The sequence below is a fragment of the Rhinolophus sinicus genome, linkage group LG10 (assembly GCF_036562045.2).
Source record: "Rhinolophus sinicus isolate RSC01 linkage group LG10, ASM3656204v1, whole genome shotgun sequence".
In the NCBI taxonomy this organism is placed as follows: domain Eukaryota; kingdom Metazoa; phylum Chordata; class Mammalia; order Chiroptera; family Rhinolophidae; genus Rhinolophus; species Rhinolophus sinicus.
In genome coordinates, this window is record NC_133759.1 from 48,480,068 (window position 1) to 48,500,237 (window position 20,170).

The 20,170-nt window shown below is 46.7% G+C and overlaps 2 protein-coding genes across 11 annotated transcripts in view; one reads left to right on the forward strand and one right to left on the reverse strand.

Moving 5' to 3' along the window:
• CHDH (choline dehydrogenase) overlaps positions 1 to 4,819 on the reverse strand; it is a 30,571-nt gene extending 25,752 nt beyond the window's left edge. The window contains exon 1 of one of the 2 annotated variants that reach the window (XM_019724256.2): positions 4,663 to 4,819. The gene's annotated coding sequence lies outside the window, so the exon portion shown is untranslated. The remainder of the gene's footprint in view (positions 1 to 4,662) is intronic. The other variant, XM_019724254.2, reaches the window with a different exon arrangement.
• IL17RB (interleukin 17 receptor B) lies at positions 1,005 to 19,792 on the forward strand. 9 transcript variants are annotated; one of them, XM_074313119.1, is made up of 13 exons: positions 1,005 to 1,193; positions 1,865 to 1,967; positions 2,577 to 2,681; positions 7,104 to 7,128; positions 7,902 to 8,042; positions 9,480 to 9,607; positions 10,061 to 10,187; positions 11,993 to 12,040; positions 13,531 to 13,673; positions 14,028 to 14,096; positions 15,127 to 15,226; positions 16,364 to 16,462; positions 17,489 to 19,792. In XM_074313119.1, exons 4-13 carry the CDS (start codon positions 7,125 to 7,127, stop codon positions 18,049 to 18,051), a joined length of 1,422 nt encoding a protein of 473 aa, XP_074169220.1. In that variant the 5' UTR covers positions 1,005 to 1,193; positions 1,865 to 1,967; positions 2,577 to 2,681; positions 7,104 to 7,124; the 3' UTR covers positions 18,052 to 19,792. The 9 variants fall into 9 exon arrangements, with proteins under 9 accessions (XP_074169220.1, XP_074169222.1, XP_019579820.2 ...); XM_074313121.1 differs by having other exon boundaries at positions 2,580 to 2,681; XM_019724260.2 differs by lacking the exons at positions 1,005 to 1,193; positions 1,865 to 1,967 and adding an exon at positions 5,517 to 5,644 and having other exon boundaries at positions 2,388 to 2,681.
• Positions 19,793 to 20,170: the final 378 nt, after the last annotated feature.

The following is a 20,170-nucleotide window of genomic DNA, read 5'->3' on the forward strand; positions in this document are numbered from 1 at the left end:
CCTATAAATGCAGCACTGACTAGAGAGCCACAGTACTGCTAGATTTTAATCCATGTTCATTTGTGTGCCACCACAGGATTGGAGCCACACTTCACCAAAGGCCAGCAAAGCCCAGGAGGTGCTGAGTGCCCAGCCCGTCTAGGTGCCATAGCCAGCCATGGTGTGGCAGTGCCACCAAATCACATCCCAGAACAGCCTAGTGGGTAGTGCACACACTTCCGTTTATAAACCGCTGACCAAGTGGAATATATTAGTCAGCCAGCTTTCACACACGTGACCACCACTGCTTACTTTTCAAACTTCTGGATGGGTTTAACTGTGGAGGGTCCTAAGACTGCAAGGTGAGTAGCTTTAAAATCTCCCACCGCTTCCTTGTGTCAGTTACCAATTACTCTATCACAGGAATTAATCAGGCATTGGGGCTAGTGTAAGACACCAACCAGTACCTGTGGCCCCTGGTTTCAACAGTGTGCTCAGGAAGATAGTGTCACTGTTCTCATTATAATATGCAAAGAAAAAAAAATCACAAATGTGAACTTACAAATTCACACTAATAAGCAACGTCACCCGCATATGTTTTATATATTAGGGTTCCATGTTCAAGTTTCATGACTTAAACAAAAAAGTGAAAGGAGTTGGTGGTCAAGATCCTTGGGTTGCAGTCCTAACTGCCACCACTCATGGGTTAGCAACTCTGGGCCTCAGGTTGCTCATCTATAAAATGGGAACAGAGCCATCCATTTAGTAGGTTCGTTAGGGAAGCAAAAGAAAATAAGAGCCAAAAACACACTTCAAAGAATTAAACGTGCAAAGCCAAAAGCACATGGCAATTTTATCAAGTTCACACCATGGCCTGGGTCCCATCTCACTCTACCCCTTGCATAGCCTCACTCATCCCATTTCCTCATCCATAAAGTGGACAGGGAGGGTACAATTATGACGAACAATAATATTACAAACAGAAGATTACTTAAAATATCATTGATCAAAAAATAGATCACCAGCCCTGCCAGGTGCGCCTTACGTGGTGCTCCTTGCTCCACCCACGGAATTTCCAGTAATCCTCCCTACGGTCCTATGTGGCCAGCTTCATCACCCCATAAACAGATGGGGCTTTGAAAGTACAGTGCCTGCCTCCTCTGCATTCTGGACTTTCTTTTGAGACCCCAATGTGCCAACATGTGAAAATCAAGGTAAGTACACCTGGGCTGTGACTTCACGAGGTTTCTGCAGGAAGAGGAGTATTAAGGTGGAGTTCACCCCGTGGCCTGCGCCTGTGTGCTTTCCTGGGCCAGCCCCTCCTCATGGGAGCAGAGAAAATGTTTGAGTGGTGTGGCCCTGCTGGGAACCATGGGTGCGAGCCCTCAGTGGCTTCAGGGTCCCTGGCTCAAAGCTGGCATTACTGTTGACTCTGTGAAGCTCAATCAGCTGAAGTAGAACATGGGCCGGGGGAGTCCCGGGCGCCCAATGGCCCCCTCTCCCAGCTGAGGCAGGCCGCTGGGGCCCTGGAAGGCAGCCAGTATGTGCCAGAAACAGCTTGCTCTTCACGAGACAATGAGTCCACTGTTAACGGGCAGAGCCTTGATTAATATTTGCAAAAGGAACGAAGTGGAAAATTCCACCTGTGTGGGTGGAGGCAGGGCCTGGGACATGTCAACAACCCCAATGGCCTTGTTCTCTCAGGATGGATCAGCAAAGGTCTGATAACAGTGACAGAAAATAAGGGTGTCATTGTACTTCGGTCCAAAGGAATTTCCCTATTTGGATGATAGAGATATTAATTTGCTTTTTATTGTCCTGCCTCCCCTTCCCCTAAGTTTACACAGCACCTCTAAATCTTTCAACTTTCTTCCCGTCTCTTCAGAGTCTCCCAGAAGTCCTGATAGGGCTGATGTCAACCCCATCTTATAGATGAGGATAACTGAGGCTCCAAGATTACCCGGAGCCTCACCCAAGGCTAGCAGTTGGTGAGTACCTCAGCCAGGGGATCTGGAATCCTGGCATCTCCCCCCCAGCAGTGGCACAAAGCCTGTCCCAGAGGGCCTGGGGTCAGGGACCATGGGTATTAGACAGTCATTTTCCAGTTCCAGTAGAAGCTCTGACCTTCACCCTCCCTGAGGAGGGAGGGGAGAAAAAGGAAGCAGCCCAAACCAGCTCTCCCAGGTTGGTAGGCATAGGCGCCAGCTTTGGAGTAAGGTATGCATTCACTTGTCCATTGAAGCATTTAACGAGAGTGCCTACTAAATAATCTGGACATGAAGGCACACTGAGTGTTGGCTCTTTCAGACATTCAGACCTGGCAGAATTCATGACTTGACTAAAGGGGGAAAGTCAGAGCATCTCCAAAGGTCATTTCCCTCCCGAATTTGAGTCACCTCAATTAGCCATTGCTAATGTACTCTCATCTGCCCATTTTACAGAACAGGAAAATGAAGTTCTGAGAAGGGTAGTGACTTGCCAAAGGTCACGGAAAGAGAGGACGCTGAGACCTCCTGACCCACAGTGGACTTGCCTCCAGTTTATAAAGCCATAACATTATTGGGCTTCGGTATTTAAACACATGGTGTCTCTTCCAGCAGGCCACCCTAGAGGCTGCACACTTAATCAAGGACCTCTCGTGGAGGGACCCTTTTTGGAAAGATCTTCCAAGCCAGTGCAGAACCTCCCGAGAAGACAGGCAGGTACATCTTGTTTGCCCACAGAGAACCCAGGTGTGGCTGCAGGGCTCTCCTCTAGACTCCCCACTCCGCAGTCAGGGCCAGGGTCAGGGCACACACTCAATCCGGGACCCAGAGTAGTGGATGGGGGACTCAGTGTGTGTCCCAAGTCAATGCCCGAACCCCTCCTTCCACACCTACCCACATGTTCAGAGATCTCTACACAACCCCCATTCACCTCACCCTGCCTCTCTCCTTTGCCCACCAGCTTCTTTCCCTGGAGAAAGAACCTCAGTCTCTCCCTTTCTTAAAACAAAGCCGTCCCTACCACACTCTGAACCCACTCACTCCCATGCTTCTGTCATCCTATCCTGCCAAAGCCACACCTGATTGCCAGTGACCTAAGCCAGGGGACCCCTCAGGTGAGGTGCTGCCACTGAAGGCAGGGCCACTGTGGGTCAGGAGGTCACAACCTCTTCTCTCTGTGACCTCTGCCCTATCTGACCCCATGGGCTGCCCCCTCATTCCAGGGGCAGCGCCTCCTAGCCCTCACCTCCACAAAGCTCTCCTCCCCCAGGGCCCTATCCTCCTTCCCGCTCCAGTCCCTGTAAATGTCTGCCTCACAAATCCTATCTCCAGGCTTGACATCTGCATCCCTGGTTGTCCCCAAAGCCCTCGCACTCAACATTCCCAAGCAGGCCCCCACAACAGGGCCTGCTTTGACGCACAGTTGAAAAGCCAGTACAGCTCCTAGCCTGGCCTGTGGCAGGGACTCAGCTTCACTCACTGACTGAAGTATTTTGGTTGGTAGCTGCCTCCTTGCTGGTCTCAGAGGAGCTTGCCTCCCACTGTCCTGCACAGCCTCCCAGGTGGCCTTTCTAAAACTGAAAATTGACCACCACCTAAACCTCTGCGGGGTTCCTTGGCACCATAGGACAAAGTTCATGATCTCAAGCTGGCAGACAAGGCTGTTTCCATCTGCGCTTCCACAGCAGGGCAGGCACATGTGCCCTTGAACATACTGTCACCTTACTCATTCTCAGTCCAAGAGGGCCCATCAGCCAGCACCCATGTGTCATTCACCTTTGCACCCCAGTACTGGCACCCTGCAAGTGTTTGACGAAGAAAGACAACTATTAGAACTGGAAATGATCTTGGGAACCACAGGACTCAAAGCAACTCAGAGAGGTTGAGCAAGGGGCCCAGAGTGACCAGCCCAGGCAAGCATGAGTTGCTCTCCTTGGTCAGGAACCAGACCAGTCCTCTGGAAACATCACCTAGAACCCCACATGCATGCATACCAGAGCACCCAGCTGACTGTGAGGCTGGACCCACTTCATGCAGGCCCAAAGCTGAATCCAGCCTGTGGGTTTGGCCTGGCACATACCGTGTTTCCCCAAAAAGAAGACCTAGCAGAACAATCAGCTCTAATACATCTTTTGGAGCAAAAATTAATATAAGACCTGGTCTTACTTTACTATAAGACGGAGTCTTATATAATACAATAAATACAATATAATACAATATAATATAAGATCGGGTCTTATATTAACTTTTGCTCCAAAAGACGCATTAGAGCTGATTGTCCTGCTAGGTCTTATTTTCGGGGAACAAGGTAGTAAGACCCCACTCTGCAAAACCAACCTTCGGAGACCCAAGTATTAGTGTTAGACCTCATTTTGGGGAAAATCTACATGTACCAGAAAAATCTCTAATAATCTATAACTTAGTTCCTACAAACAACTACCGGTAGCTCCCGGAAGAACTCAATTAGGCTTCGGTTGCCCGCATCCCACCGCTTTTGCTTCCAGGGGCTCGCCCTTGGGTAAAGTGAGGCCCCAGTCAGCGTACAGACTGGGTCCTCCCGACTGAACAAACCTCCGGCCGGAGGCCGCCCGAGGCTCCGGGGCTGCAGCCAGGATCGTGCAGAGCGGGAGCTGGGGCGCGGACCCCGCCGCTAGGAGCCGGGTCGGCCTGAGGTAGGGGTGCGTAACCCACTACTCACCCTCAGCAGCTGGGGCCGCGTGCCGGGACAGTCGGCTGCAGGACAGACAGAGCGGCAGTAGCAAGGACAGGCGGAACGGGCGGGGGCGGCGGCGGCAGCCCGGCCCCTGCCCCGTTGCACTTTAACTGGCGGCGCCCGCGCACCGCGCGCTCTCCGCGGCCAGGACGGGAACCGCGGGCTGCTCAGACTCGGTTGGCTCGGGGCGGGGACCACAGCGCCAGGCTGGCGGGCTGCCTGCGGCGGGCGGAGCGCGCGTAGCCCGAGGGCGTGAATGCAATCGTGCACCTGGCTTACTGCACGCACGTGTGTGCGGGGACGGCGCGCGCCGTGGCTGCTCGTGCCCTGCCCGCGAAGGGCCCCGAGCCGCTTAGACCTGGCCCATCCCTCCGAATCCTGGCAGACGAGGACTCTTCCATGTTCCCCACCCGGGGAAGGGGCGGCGGGGCCAGGGCGGCGCTGTGGGAGGCGGAGCCCGGAGGGGTGGCCCGGGGCGCCCGGATAAGAGCGCGGCGGGAGGTTGGCCGGGGCCCCGCGCTGTGGGGAGCAGTGGCCCCGCGATGTCGCTAGTGTTGCTGAGCTTGGCCGTGCTGTGCTGGGGTGCCGTGACCCCGGAGCCGGTAAGTCCTCGTCCGCGCCCCTTTCCTGCATTCCCGTCCCTCGAGCCCGACCCCTGACGGTGGCCGACCCGCCTGCTCATGCCTCTCCAAGGCGTTGGTGAAGGTCCGTCTAGAGGGGTACCTGCTCGGGCAGCCCAGCTGGAACCAGCCAAGATGTACCGAGCTTCAGGCTGTTTGAGTCGGGGGCGTGGTAATCAGACAGACCCAGGCTTGAGCCTCCGTGTGTTCTTATTTCAGTCATTTATGCTCACTGGGCCTCCGTGTTCTCATCTGTAAAAGGAAGCCTGATACCTAACTCTCCAGTGTCTAGTACTGAACAGGGAGCGACAGGGCCTGCAGAGCAGCAGCAAAGAGCCTGGCACATAGTAGGTGCTCAATATTGTTACTGTTTGGGTTTCTTGAGGTCTGCCCACCTTTTGGAGCACAAGAACTGCTTCTCCATTACCACTCTCCTTTTTTTTTTGCCATGTTGATTCGCACTGTGCTGGGGCATCCTGCCCTCAGAGCTGGTAAGCTCCAGAACTCTCCTGCATGAGTTTCCTTTCTTCCCCAGTGCCTAGAAGGCCTGAGGGAACCCTCTGGGTCACCCAAGAAAAAAAACGTGCATCCACAAAATAGCATTTGAAATTATATCCTCACGCTTTTAGCACAGCATATAACATAAAAGCATGGTGGCTCCTTGTTGATGGTTATGGAAAGACAAACCTCATTCATGTGTTGTGATGTCTTCAGCTACAATCCTTGCTGTCTGTCTCAGTTCGTGGCCCCCTTGGCCTTTTCTACTAAGGGAAGAATTGCTTTTGCAGTAGTTGCCATCAGACCAACAGTGAACTCTGTAAAATTCAGAGCTGTTGCTTTACTTCTTCCTCAAACTCGTCTCACCAGCCCTTTGACAGAACTCAGCTCCCAATATGGTGGCTTATTTGTTTAAAATAATGTCTGATATGTCATGGAGTTCAGCTTTAAAAAGACAAAGATGAGTGACTGACACTTTCACTTAAATCCAGATTACTCAAACCATGAAAAGTCTTGCCTTCTGTCTTACAAGGTGTTTAGAAATGTCGAGGCGGAGAGGGATCAGCCTCTAGAACTGGTGGACTTGTCACTAGTACTTGCTGCTGCCTAAGAGTTAATATTTTAGGTCCAGTATTTTATTCCAAAACCAAAGTACTAATTGTTTTTTCTTATAAAAAGACATGAGCAGTAAACTCCAAAGGATTTAGTACTGGCCTTTCTTGGACAGTGATGATGCGTATTTATTTTTTTAAAATGCTTTTAAAAGGATAACATGAAGTTACAGTTGCTTTATGATTTTAGGTGGTTCAGATAAATTAGTCTTTTTGTATTAGAAGACGAGCATTTTAAAGAGCCTGGGGATGGTACCATGAACTGCATTCACAGCTTTCTTCTGTTCATCTTAGCACAGCCAGACCTTAGCCTGGGGAAAATAAAAATATACTGTCGACAGTCCTGAAAACCTACAGTTAAACACTGGAGGATGAAGGGGTCTTCATGCTGATGCAGTCATCCCCTGCTTGTAGCAGGGAAAGCCAAGGCCCAGCGACAGGTGGAGACCCACTGCTGGTCTTTAAGTGGGGCAATAAGCCAGCTTGAAGACTTATTATACTGATAGCCGATCTATGGTTCATCATAGCCTACAATGAGGCCGCTTAGTCGCCCCCAAACTGTGAAGTAACCAGCTCAGCTTTTCTTTGAGCATTTGTTACCTTTATATGCGTTTAAGGAAAAAGATGGTCTTTTGATTAATTTGGCTTGTGGTTTGCTGGCATTCAGCATGACACTTGGTTTCTTTCTCTCTTGCAGACGATTCGGTGCGGCTCTGAAATGGGTAGGTACGCTAGGGAATGGGTATTTGGGGCTTGACATTGAAATTGAAAGCACAGTTGGATTTTTACACAGCATCTGAATCCAAGCAGTGGGTCATTGGAGACCAGGCTCAGTGTTAACCATTAGTTAGCTGATGCACGCGAAGCCTCTCTGCCCAATGCAGAGAGCCTGGTCTTTCAGATGGGCTGGCTTTCTGGCCAGTAAGAGGGGCATAGGCAGGGTGGGAACCACTGTGCAAGGAAGAAAGTGAAGTCGGCTACTCCTCAGAGGGAGATCAAGTGCTGTGGGAGGAATGTCACTTACAGTTAAGAATAGAAAGCAAATTAGAAAGAGTTTTTGAGATTGTAGCATTTGAAGAATGGCTGGACTTCTGCTCAAGAAATGTGGATGAAAAGGGATGAGCTGGTGGAGAGATGGTACCAGCAAAGATTAGGAGGTAGGAAGTAGGAGTTGTGTGGGCCAGCTGGCTGGAGTCCAGGCTGAGGCATGGGGAAGGCAGGACTGATCCGAATAAACAGGTCAACTACACTAAATACATACATATATACATACGCAGGCACCTGGAGTGGTCCCAAGTGCTCTGTAGGTTGGGGCCAGAAGGTTGAGCATCACCTCGGCTACAAATCAGTCAGAACTGAGAAATGTCTGTCCTGCCTTGGCAGGAAGAAGAGATGAATTGTGAATGAGGGTTGGATCAGGGTGGGTCCCTTAGAGGAGATAGCATCGAACTGGGCAAGGGAGGGGTATATCACGGACAGTCTCGCCTTCTCCCAGGACCGTCTCCAGAGTGGACAGTCCGACACACACTGACCCCAGGAGACTTGAGAGATCTTCGAGTGGTGCCTGTTATAAGCAGTGTTGCAATGGAGGAAAATTCAATTTTAATGAACATAAGCTGGGTACTCCGGGCAGATGGTAAGTTTGCATCAGTTAAAGTTAAGACCTAAAGTATCTACTTATGCAGAAATGTGCCGACTATATGGCCCATTAATTTCACTCCTAGCTATATACCCAGCAGAATATATACAAACATGCACCCAAAACCACATAGTGGTACTAGAATGTTCATAGTAACGTTATCCATTAACAATCAAAAGTAGAAAACATTCAAATGCCTGACAGAATTGGAATCACAAAATGGAATCCAGTGCAGCAATGATCATAAACAGTCTGTAACTATACACAATATGGATGAATCTCACAAATGTAAGAAGCCAGACTCAAGAGTTATACATTCGTATCTGCATGAATGCTTACAGTTGTACATACATATGATTCCATTAATAACAAATATAAAACTAAGCGGTTCGGAGTCAGGATAGTAGTTACTCTGCGGTGAGTGACTGAAAGAAAACATGAGGGGTCCTCCTGGGGTGTTTCTCCACCGGGGTACCTGAGTGAGAACAGTCACCAGGTGGTACACTTCTCATCTGTGTACGTCTCTGCATGTAACGTTATACCTCATTGACGAAGACAGGGAAGGCCAGAGATGATTCCCCCAAGTTTAGCAAAAGTGATGGCTTAGGCAAATGACTTTTCCACTTCCCAAATGGCATTGTGAAAGTCCTGGCATTCCCCCAATGCTGCTTGTGAGTTCTTTTAATGAACCAATCCTGGGGTTGTAAGGCCCTCGTCTGTGGTTTCCACCCACTAAATTCAGTTAAATTCCCTCAGTCAGGAATCCAGCAGTGCCAGGCACAGAGAAGTGAGTCGGCTACAGACCAAGGGCCAGTGTCAGGGAATCCGGGAAGAGGCTATGCTTCATGTGAGGGGGGTGGAAGCAGGAGGAGCAGGAGAGGACCCTGTTGAGACCGCTTGAAATTAGGTTATGCAGTAAGGCATTTGGCCCCACACCTAGCAGAGAGTGAGCTCTCGTATTTATTAGCGGTTGTTATAGATGTAAGTTGGGCCTTGAAGGAGAAAGCCCTGGAGAGGCAGAGAATAGGAGGAAAGGGCATTCCAGGGAGAAGAATCAACGTGGATAAAAGTACAGTCGGAACAGGCACGATTTGGGGAATGACACTGGAGGGCTTTTTCTTTTGAAGAGACCCAGGATAGTGCAGAGCTGGAGTTACCTTTGCAGGTATCCTGTGAAATGCAGGCTCACCTGTGAGGAGGAAAGAACTTGGGCTTTGGAATTTGAATCCATATCCTGCCCCTGATGAGCTTTGTAAGCTCCCTGCAATTCCCTAAGCCTCGCTCACGCCATGGGTCACCTGGGGACAATCGTGGTACGTAGCTGATAGGGCTGTTGTGAATATGAAATGAGATAAGACATGTAAACTCTCCAGCATCAAGTCGGCCACACAGCAGGTACTGAACAAATAACTGCTCTCTTGTCTGTCTCGGTAGCCAGCATCCGCTTGCTGACGGCCACCAAGATCTGTGTGACCGGCAAAAGCAACTTCCAGTCGTACAGCTGTGTGAGGTGTAATTACACAGAGGCCTTCCAGACTCAGACCAGACCCTCTGGTGGCAAAGTAAGCATTTTGAGGAACTTGGCTAATTAGTTATTTAAACTAGCCAGGCCCTCTGCATAGCGAGTGTGGATTGTGTGCTGCACACACAGGCTGGTGAGCAGCTACAGCTTCAAACTTAGAGCATGACGGTTGGGTTCAAAGCCCATTTTTGGCCACTTCTTTACAGTGTGTCTTGGGCAAGTCAGCATCTCTGGGCCTCAGTTTCCCCATCAGCAAAGTGACAGGAGCTGAACTTGAATTATATCCTGGCTCTAAAATTTTACTTCTCTGATTCCGTGAGTTAGGCTGAAAAATTGTGTGGGGGCCCATTCCCTACATAGACATTGGCTAGAGACATACATTTCAGCAGTAGGTTGAGGAATGAAATTATAAATGAAAAGGGCAACACAAAGGTAATATGTTTCTGCATTGCAGTGTTTCAGAAATTCAGGGGTTCCTTGCTTTGCCTTTCAGTGGACGTTTTCCTACATCGGCTTTCCTGTAGAGCTGAACACAGTCTATTTCATTGGGGCCCATAATATCCCCAACGCAAATATGAATGATGACAGCCCCTCCATGTCTGTGAATTTCACCTCACCAGGTAAACTTCCTCACTCTCCTGTTATTCTCTGTCTTGCTGGGCTGTTTGCTTTGGGGTATGTGGTTTGGTACAGAGAGGCCTGGGCAGCGTGGACATGGCATTTGGCCTTGCCAAGTCTTGGTTTCCTCATCTGGAATACGGACACAATAGTCACTGCACTTCACTCACAGGGTGGAAAAAGGGTCAAGTCGGAAAAAGCCCATTTCTGTGTGGCAGGCCCTGTGCTGGGCACCTGACATGCACCATCTCACTTAAGCCTCCAACCACCCTGAGGCTGGGGTAGCCCTGTTTTACCGATGGAGAAATCGAGAGCTTAAGGAACTTGGCCTGGGTTTTACACGCAGTAAAAGTAAAGCTGCTGTTCAAACTCTGGTCCTTATTGGTCAACATATGTTCGCCACTCTGTCATGGATACAAGACGTTTGTTCCAGTCGTGGCTTCCTAACACGCTATATTGTTTGACAATGTGCTGCTGGGTCTTCGAGGCTGTGTAGACACCAGTGAGCTCGTCCCCGGAGTTGTCGTTGAGAGCCAGAGTAGCACTGAGTTGAAAGCTGGGTTCTCTCCCCTGCTCCATGGCATACGATCAGCTCTCCAGAATCACACCTGCAATGTCACACACACGGCTGTGGTGACGATGAGACAGGACCACGTGTGAAGCGTCCAGCATGATGCCTGGCTGCAGCAGCGTCCGCACTACTCCATCTGGGATGGGTCACCTGTTTTGTGCCCCACTTCTGTCCGCTGTCTCAGGCAAAGCTTTGAAGACAAATGAGGGCATTTCCAATAGTTGTTCTTTGAGGTTGTGGTCCAGGCTATTCTCGGTGCCATACCACTTACTACACAGTCATTTCCAGTTTTCTGGATGAGACTAAACCTCGTTTTTAAAAATGTAAACATTTTTATTTTGGAATAACATTAGATTTATAGAAAAGTTGTAAAGATAGTATGAAGAGTTTCCATATACCTTTCACCCAGTTTCCCTTTTTCATTAAAATATTGCATTACCACGGCACATTTGTCACAACTAAGAAACCAACATTTGTACATTTCTATTAACTAAGCTTTAGACTATATTTGGATTTCACCTGCATTTCCATTAATGTCCTCTTTCTGTCCCAGTTGCATTTTGTCCCTTGTGTTGGGTTTGTGACAGTTTCTTAGTCTTTCTTTGTTCTTCATGACCTTGACAGTCTTGAGGGGTACTGGCCAGGCATCTTGTAAAATGTCCCCCAATCTGGGTGGAGAGAATACTGCAGGGGTGAAGCACCCTTCTCATCCCATGCTGTCAGGGGTGGGTGACATCACACATCATTGGTCATGCTGACCTTCATCATTTGGTTAAGTGTCATCTGCCAGGCTTCCCCACGTAAATTGATTATTTTTCCCCTTCCCAAGTTTAGTTTTTGGAAACAAGTCACTAAGTCTGCCCTGCCCTGGGGTGGGAGTGTGTGTGTGTGGGGGGGGGGGGATTAAGCTCCACCTCCTGGAAGGGGAAGTAATTTACACATATTATCAAACCCTATTTTTAAAAGATGGTTTGAATCTTCTCCTGGTGAATCATAGATACTGTTTTGATAAAAGCTGTACTTAAGTTAGACTTTGGTGATCACTTCATGGGTAGATAATCTGTTTAACAACAAAATGCTAGTGTCCCATTTAAATTTGCTATCGTACCTCACATCTTGAATGTTCAGGCACTTTGTTACGGGTGTGGCAAGCATATGTGTGTGTGTACTTGTTGGCAAGGGAGTGGAGCAGAGATACCTTTTCTAAAATGTAAAAACTTTCATTCAAATTTCCAGGCTGCCTAGACCATGTAATGAAATACAAAAAAAAGTGCATTGAGGCGGGTAAGTAAACACAGCATTTGCTTTTGTTGTTAGAAGAAACTCCTAACTTGAGCAGCCACAGCTCAACCCATCTTCTTTGAAGAAACTGAGGCTGGGGGCGGGGGTTATGTATCCACGTTGTTCAGGCTTATCCCCGGCCAGTGCTGTGCCCACTGAACCAGGCAGCCTGTCCAGGGAAGGACAGACTCTTAGGAGGTTTATGTAGTGAGCAGCAGTCACAGGAAAACACCCTACCCCTGTGGTTAAACTAACAGTTTTAGCCCCAGCTGCATTTACAGTGGCATCGGTTGAAAGCCCTTCACGATCGGAGGGGAATCTGTACGTCCTTCCACCTGCTCAGACACCAGTACCACTGATCTGTGGCCACAGGGACCCTGAGAACCTTGTTTGGATTAGCAGAGATTCAAAGTGGGAGTGTTAGCTAAAGTAATGCCCTAGAAGCATGTTCTCAACCTGGGTCCTACAGGGCTCGTCTCTCACACTCCAGACTAGAACCTGCCCCTACCCTTTGAATTTTGAACTCAGCCCCTTTACGATAAACAGTCCCAACTGTCCAATTTCCAAGGACTTTACAAAGACTTGTGTAAATTTCTGGGTAATATGAGAGTAGTATTGGGATACCTAAGAGGCTAGTAGCATTTGGGGAAATTGGTCCCTGTCTTTTAGGCACCCCTATCCCGTGGGACATCCCTGTACCCTGTCAGACTGAGCTGCACATGGTCTCCTTGTTGGAAGGCAGACTTGGAGCATTGTGCCTCTTGCCTCCCGCCGAGAAGGATCTGGAGTATGGAAGACGCTGGGGGTGTGAGGAGGTCTGAGGGCCTTTAGTCAGTCCGAGAGCTGAACTCCTAAAGACTAGGGTCTGAAATGGTTTCCTAGACCGGGAAAATAATGCATGCTATTATATATATCATGTTCCTGGAAATCAGCTTAGTGCTCCTTTGCAAGTCATATGAATGAAACAACTGGCGTTTTCTCTGAGTAGACCCGTCAGGATATTCTCTGAGCTATGAGGCATTTCCTTATTTCTTCATATCCAGTAAAGCTGGCAGAATGGTCTGCTGGATGAAGCTCCTGGAACCCAGAATGTCCTATTAGTTGTAGCCCGGATCCTGGATTCACTTGCTCTATAATCTTAGACATGCCTCCGTCCTGGAAAGGACAAAATATTGGCCCCAGCCCTTAGCTCAGAATGGATGTTGAAAACAGAAGTGAGTAGTAGAACCCATTCTGTTCTGTGCCTCCCACTACCCTCAGCTCAGGAAGCTATTTGAGCAAAGCAGTAGCTTGGGGTCCTTAAACTTTCTTGGGCAGCAGCTACTTTGAGATTCCAGGAGCAGTGATAGATACAAAGTACATTGTGTGGTAGGGTCCATATCGCTTGGATGTGTGCCTGAGAACTTGTATTTGTTTTTGTCAAGCCCTTTTGGAGACTTAAATGAGGGAAAGAGTTTGCAACTTCATCCGTGTGATTCTCTCTCGACTAATAGGAAGTCTGTGGGATCCAAACATCACTGCTTGTAAGAAGGACGAGAAGATAGTAGAAGTGAATTTTACAACCAGTCCCCTTGGAAACAGATACATGGCTTTTATCCAAAGTAACATTGTAATTGGGATGTCTCATGTGTCGGAGGTACACTTTTCCTTCATTTCCTTAAGACCAACCCCACCCTCAACCTCCAGAATAGTGTGGACACTCTAGGATTCCCTGGGCACGTTCTCTTTTGAGAGAACACAGGCAGCACTGTCTGTTGTCCACATGTGCTGGGCTATTTTGATTAATTCAGCAAGGAAAAAAGCAAGTTGCTGGGGGCATCCCTGGAAATGTCCCTGAGAATCTAAAACCAAGCAAAGGTAAAGTTTGGAAGTAAATGAACCCTATTCCTACAGCCTAATGAACTGAAAGTCAGTTTGGGAGGAGTGGTTCCTTCATTGGCAGTCTTTGATCTACGCACTCATCTGGCTTCTTGATTTTGTTTCTCTGCAGCAGAATCAAGGAACTCGAACTTCTGTCCTCGTCCCAGTGACTGGGGAAAGCGAAGGTGCTGTGGTCCAGGTAATTTCAGTGTTGAGCTCTGGGGAGGGGAAGGGTACTGAGAACTGATTTCTCCCCCGCTCATGGCTTTTGATGAATCCTTTCCAAGTTGAAGTAGGTAAGTTCTCTCTTCCAGTTTGTTTCTGCCAGCAACTTCGCATTAAGTGACGTTAGTGGGGAATCCTTGTCTCGGTCTTTACAGTAGTGAGGTCAGGAAGCTGAACATACAGTTATGGTCCTTTTTGATTTTATTAGTGGCCTTTGACTTTCCAAAGTGCTTTCATTTCCATTTTCTGTCACAGAGCCTCGGAGTAATTCTGAGTCAGGAGTACCATTTCATTTTCCCAAGCCTCAGTTTTAACTGCAAGATGAAATAACAAAGGATGTAAAATGCGAAGGCTGCCTTTCCTGATTAGTGTAGGAACTTTGAAGGGCAACTAACTGCCTGTCCTCTCAGGGCCTAGCAGATGCTGTCAGATCCCTTTCAAATCTGAGTGTATGGAGGGGGGCATCCAGGGTCCCAATAGGACACAGCCATCCCTAAGATATAAGGAGCTTTTGTTTTATTCCCTGGAACAGAAAGGCCGTGCTTAGCCCAAGGGCACAGATACCTGTCAGCATATTATGACGGCACCACCCCTTTCCAGGGAACCAGATTTTCCTAGTCTCCAAGGACTTCCATGTCATAAAGCATAACTTAATAGCAGCTCAACTGCTGAGTTGCTTTTTTTTTTTTTAATATTTGCATATAAGGATGTGATCTAACCCATTTAGAAAATGGAAACTAACATGTTAGCAACATGTATAAAGTTTAGGTTCAGACCCCAGGAAACTCAGGGGGTTTCAGTCTTGGGTCACTGGTTGGGATTTTAGGGCTTTGTTACGTTAGTGTGACCAAGGGGGAAAAAAAAGAAGTCCTATTACAAGGTGGGGGTGGGAGGGGCAGGGTGGAAACCGGAAAAAAAGGGAAGTTTTGGTGGGAAGAGGAATCATACTGAGATTTTACTCTGAAGCATGGTGGAAACTCTCTGAGCCTCTCATTTTTCTTCAGTTGACTCCATATTTCCATACTTGTGGCAATGACTGCATCCGACGCAAGGGGATTGTTGTGCTTTGCCCACAAACGGGTGCCCCCTTTCCTCTGGATCATAGTAAGTGCCCAGTCATTTTCACAGGATAATCAAGGACGCACTGTCACCACCCCCCATTCAATATGTGACAGGGTTATATGTGGGGGAGTGTGAGGGAGAGTCCCTGCCTGCGTATGCTGAGCTGCGGTGCAGGGAAAGATGTCATATCTGTCTCAAGGAACCTGTAATCTGAATAAGAATCAAAGTTTTATTTCTACAATCACTTCGAGATCCTTTACAAAGCAGGATCTACACAAGAAGGGGCAAATATAAATAGTGCAAAATGGATGTCCAAAGTGCCACAAGGATTTGCTGAAAAAGGTCAAGAGCATAAAAGGACTGAGTATATAAAAGAACAACACTCACCTCACTGCATTTTGATTTTCTTACCAGTCTCAGTGGCCCAGGCCTACCTGTTACTGTAACCTGATGGGGTCACGTGGGCACATTTGGATAACAAATTAGGAATATTGCCACCAAAAGACACGCCTCACTGGTGTCTGAGGGCAGCATGTTCTGGAAACATGTCTCTGGGCTTAGAGATGTTAGTGTTTTCATTACAGATGAACAAATAAAATATTCCGGAACCAGCCCATGGGTGGGGTCCAGACTTGGAACGTGTTCTTCTTAGAAATTCAGCCAAATCAACTGCAGACAACCCTGGTGCCTGAGAGTCCTGACTCTATGTGCTCTGGGTCCTGAGCGTGTCTGTGCGCCTGAGCTTACCCAGTCGTCAAGATTCCTGTGAGGCGGTGGTATCACCGCCATATTTTCAGTCTTAACAGCCTTTAAAAATGCCATCTATACATACTATGTATTAAGCAGTTGCACTCAGGATAGCATTAATTCGTCAAAGAACAAAAAAAGAGAACATAAACTCTGGTTACCACAGTGAAAATGCCTGTGTAAATATGGAGTAAGAAGCCAAAGTGACTATAGAGGACTGTTCTTAACCTTCTGCATCTCGTATCCCTTTTGAGAATCTAATGGAAGATCTGGACACTCTAGAAAAACACACTATTCGGCAGACCTCTTAGAGACCTACTGACCCTTGGTTTAAAGGGATCTAAACAAAGTATAGAGTGAAAATCTTAGTTTCCAAAAAGGAGGTAATTTGGTTTTGTTTTGCTGAAGATGAATAAGCTTTGTTTTCTCCAGACAGGAGTGTGTTGAGTGGCTGGATACCTCTTCTCCTCCCAGCTCTGCTGGTGGCCACATGTGTGCTGGCGATTGGCATCTGTCTAAAGAGGAGGCATGGTAAGGGTTATAATGCAGTTCTTTAAAGAAACCTGAATGGGGGAATAATACTTTGGATTTTTTTTAAAGGAGATTCCTAGGTAATCACATTTTGGCATTAGACAGGAGTCAGATAGCATTTATTTAATGCCTTAGAGCCCTCCCCAAAAGACTAATATAATTAATGACTGGATCACATCTGCTAAGGTAAAGCAGGGACTAGGACTCCCAGATTTGGTGACTGTCATCTTTTATTTTTACCATTGAGGCATCTACAAGTACTAAACAGGCAAAAGATAGCTAATAACAAAGTGCATCTACCTGTGAGAGGTGCTCTGTGCTAGTTCCTACGTTTTAAAAATAATTCTTCCAAGGGCGTAAGAACAAGTCACTTGGATTCACATACTCTAAGGAGCTCCCCAACTCTAAAACAGGATTTGAACATAGAAACCAGAGTATTTATACAGATCCACAGCTAGAGGGCAGCATACTGAAAAACCTCTGCTTCCCTTCTCCACATGGAGAAAAGGAAATAGAAATGCAGCCTTTGGGTTGTCTGTGATGTTGATGCAACAAGAGTAATCTCTAAGCTGAGAAAGGCATGTGGAACTCTGACCACAGGAATACTTATATTTAGAAGATGCTGTTTGGCCTGTGTTAATTACAGTACATTTAAAGGTACTTTCTGCACATACAGGACAGTATTCCAGTTAATGGGGCACCACTTAACCTTATGGAACTAAAAAGAAACTACCACTTGCAGGTAGCAGATGGAACAACTACTGAGTTGCCCCAATTCAAAACATGGCAGAGGTCAGGTTGTTCCTGTTTATACACGGCACTAAAAATACTAAAGTTACAACAACCCACCTAAAGCAGAGTACTTTAAGCCTAAGTGGTTTCTATAAATTTACTTGAAAAGATATGGCTTGATTAGGAGAACTGATTTAGTGATAAGGACTTACAAAATAAAGCGTTTACAACATCTTTTGAGTGAAAGCCTGCCATGTGCTGTTCGTAGATAACAAATGCTTTTCTGCCCCACAGAAAAGATGAAGAAGACTTCCTTCCCTTCTGCCATGCTACTGCCCCCCATTAAGATTCTTGTGGTTTATCCATCTGAAATATGTTTCCATCACACAGTTTGTTACTTCACTGAATTTCTTCAAAATCATTGCAGAAGTGAGGTTATCCTTGACAAGTGGCAGAAAAAGAAAATAGCCGAGATGGGTCCTGTGCAGTGGCTTACCACTCAGAAGAAAGCGGCGGATAAAGTCATTTTCCTTCTTTCCAATGAAGTCAATGCCACGTGCGATGGTACCTGTGGCAAGAGCGAGGGCAGCCCCCGTGAGAACTCCCAAGACCTGTTCCCCCTGGCTTTTAACCTCTATTGCAGCGATCTGAGAAGCCAGACCCATCTGCACAAATACATGGTAGTCTATTTTAGGGAGGCTGATACGAAAGACGATTACAGCGCACTCCACGTCTGCCCCATGTACCACCTCATGAAGGACGCTGCCACTTTCTGCACAGAACTCTTCCATGTCGAGCAGCAGGTGTCAGTGGGAAAAAGGTTTCAAGCTTGCCACAACAGCTGCTCCTGCCTGTAGCCCACCCATGAGAAGGAGAGAACTTGAAGCTGTCCTACTCCAGTTCCCCGGGGAGGGGGAGGAGGGAGCATCTGTGATGAGTCTGAAGTTTACTTGTAGGGAAGATTGTATGTATATACCTGCTTTAGCAATAGGATTCGTAACTGAACACGTATGCCTTAGTCCAGTCATTAAAATTTTTATACCAATAAAACTGTTACAAATATTACTAACTACTGCTGTATTAACTAAAGAATAGAAACTAAATTTATAATTACAAAGCTAAATCAATTTCATACCTAAAAATCAAGAATCGTTATAATGGAAAACCATGACCATTCTGACAATGCAATGATAATGCATTTTCCAGCTAACACCCAGTCTTGCAGAGTCCGTGCCCTGCACTGTAGGTAGAATTGTTTAGCACTGTAACATTCTGGTGAATTAACGAATGCCAAATTTAAGCCCTCATTAATTCACTAACTTTTTAGGTAACAAAACATCCCTCTATAATACAGCATTTATTTTTAAGATAACAAAAATAGGGAATAACAAGCTGAACCTATGTGTGTAACCACTTGTAGTAGTTGGTATTTTCATAGGACCTTCCCTCTCTGAACTAGATTCATGTCCTATGTGCCTCTTGTACAGATGATTTTCATGAACACAATACATGACTTGGACCACTGATGTCTACTTTTTCCCAGTTACCTATTAGAATCACTGTCAGAGTTCAGTTTCTTGGTTATTACGTAACTTTTTCATGTACAAAAATAAAAATAATTCATGTTATGTTTGAAGTTAGCCCTCTTGAAGAAGTCTTTTTATAAATGAGTTATAATAATGGTTTACTTAAGAAAACAGTTATGTGGTATTTTAAGCCTTCCAACTTTTTATTTTCTGAAAAGCATCTTTTTTTTCCCCACAGCAGAGGTCATCAAAAGGTAATTTACATGAGCGTATGTGCTGCTCTAAATATGCTTACTTCTTTCACACGGTGCAACAGACTCTGCTCTGCACTGTGGGTCAGTGTCAGGGGGATGACTGCTAACATGTACGTGTAGCTGACCCATTAAGGGCCGTGCCTCTCCCTCTAATACATGTCCTAAGGATAAAATAAAAACAAAAATATAGAAGCAGAGTGAAAACTCACCATGTCCAGCTTCGTAAGCAGATACTTAGGAATGGCTGAGGCAATGTGTTTAATGTGGTAAAGCTCATGTATTTGTCATAATCAGGATTCGTGCTTAGAAGTGCCGGTAATAGAAGACGGACACAGCTTATGTCAGAACTTAGACCAGAAGCCACCTTTCTCTGAATCAGCAACATGCTGATGTGAAAAACTGTTATAAACTGAAATACATTATGCTTTTAGAAGTAGGTAGCCAATACTAAATTGTTGAAACAGCTCAGAAACAAATAAAATGAACACTATAAATTTATTTTGGTAAAAATTTTCAAGGAACATACAATTTTCAAATTGAAGGCACACATCCCAAATAGCACTAGCGAGCTAAAATCCTGTTATGCTGGTGGGGTCTCCTTTGTTCCTAACTTACTGGGCAGATGGGATTCTTTTATTTATGCGATATGCTCCGGTACCAGCATTTCTCCATGTCCTTCTTCCCATCCTATTCTTTCTATATGCCACTCTTCACCCTTAACCGACCCTATTTTTCTTTTCCCCAGTCTGACCCACATCTGCAGTTCTCGACAAGTGAGATTGTGGAAGCAAGTGCAGCAGGGACTGGCAGGAATTGGGCATTCTTCCGACCTCTGAGCGTCCTCTCTGCTCACTGGCTCCTAGCTCCCGACAAAGCCTCCTCTTCTTTGGCCAAGGGTTCATCAGGCTTCATTAAGGACTGGACCACTGGTGGTAACGGCTGTCTGTATTGTTTAGACTTTGCTTCAGATTGTTCACAGATTAAGGTCAACTGATCGTACTGAACACAAAGAACTCCAAATGCTTTCAGTGGGTTCTTCAGGTACAGGGAAACAGGCTTGCTGATTAAGCTAGTAGTAATTACAGCAGTTACCCTGTTCATTTGTACAACACAAGCTAACAACTCTAAATTATACCTGAATCATTTCTATTTAGTTTTAGGAAGGAAACAAATTTTTCTTTTGTTCTGTTTTGCTC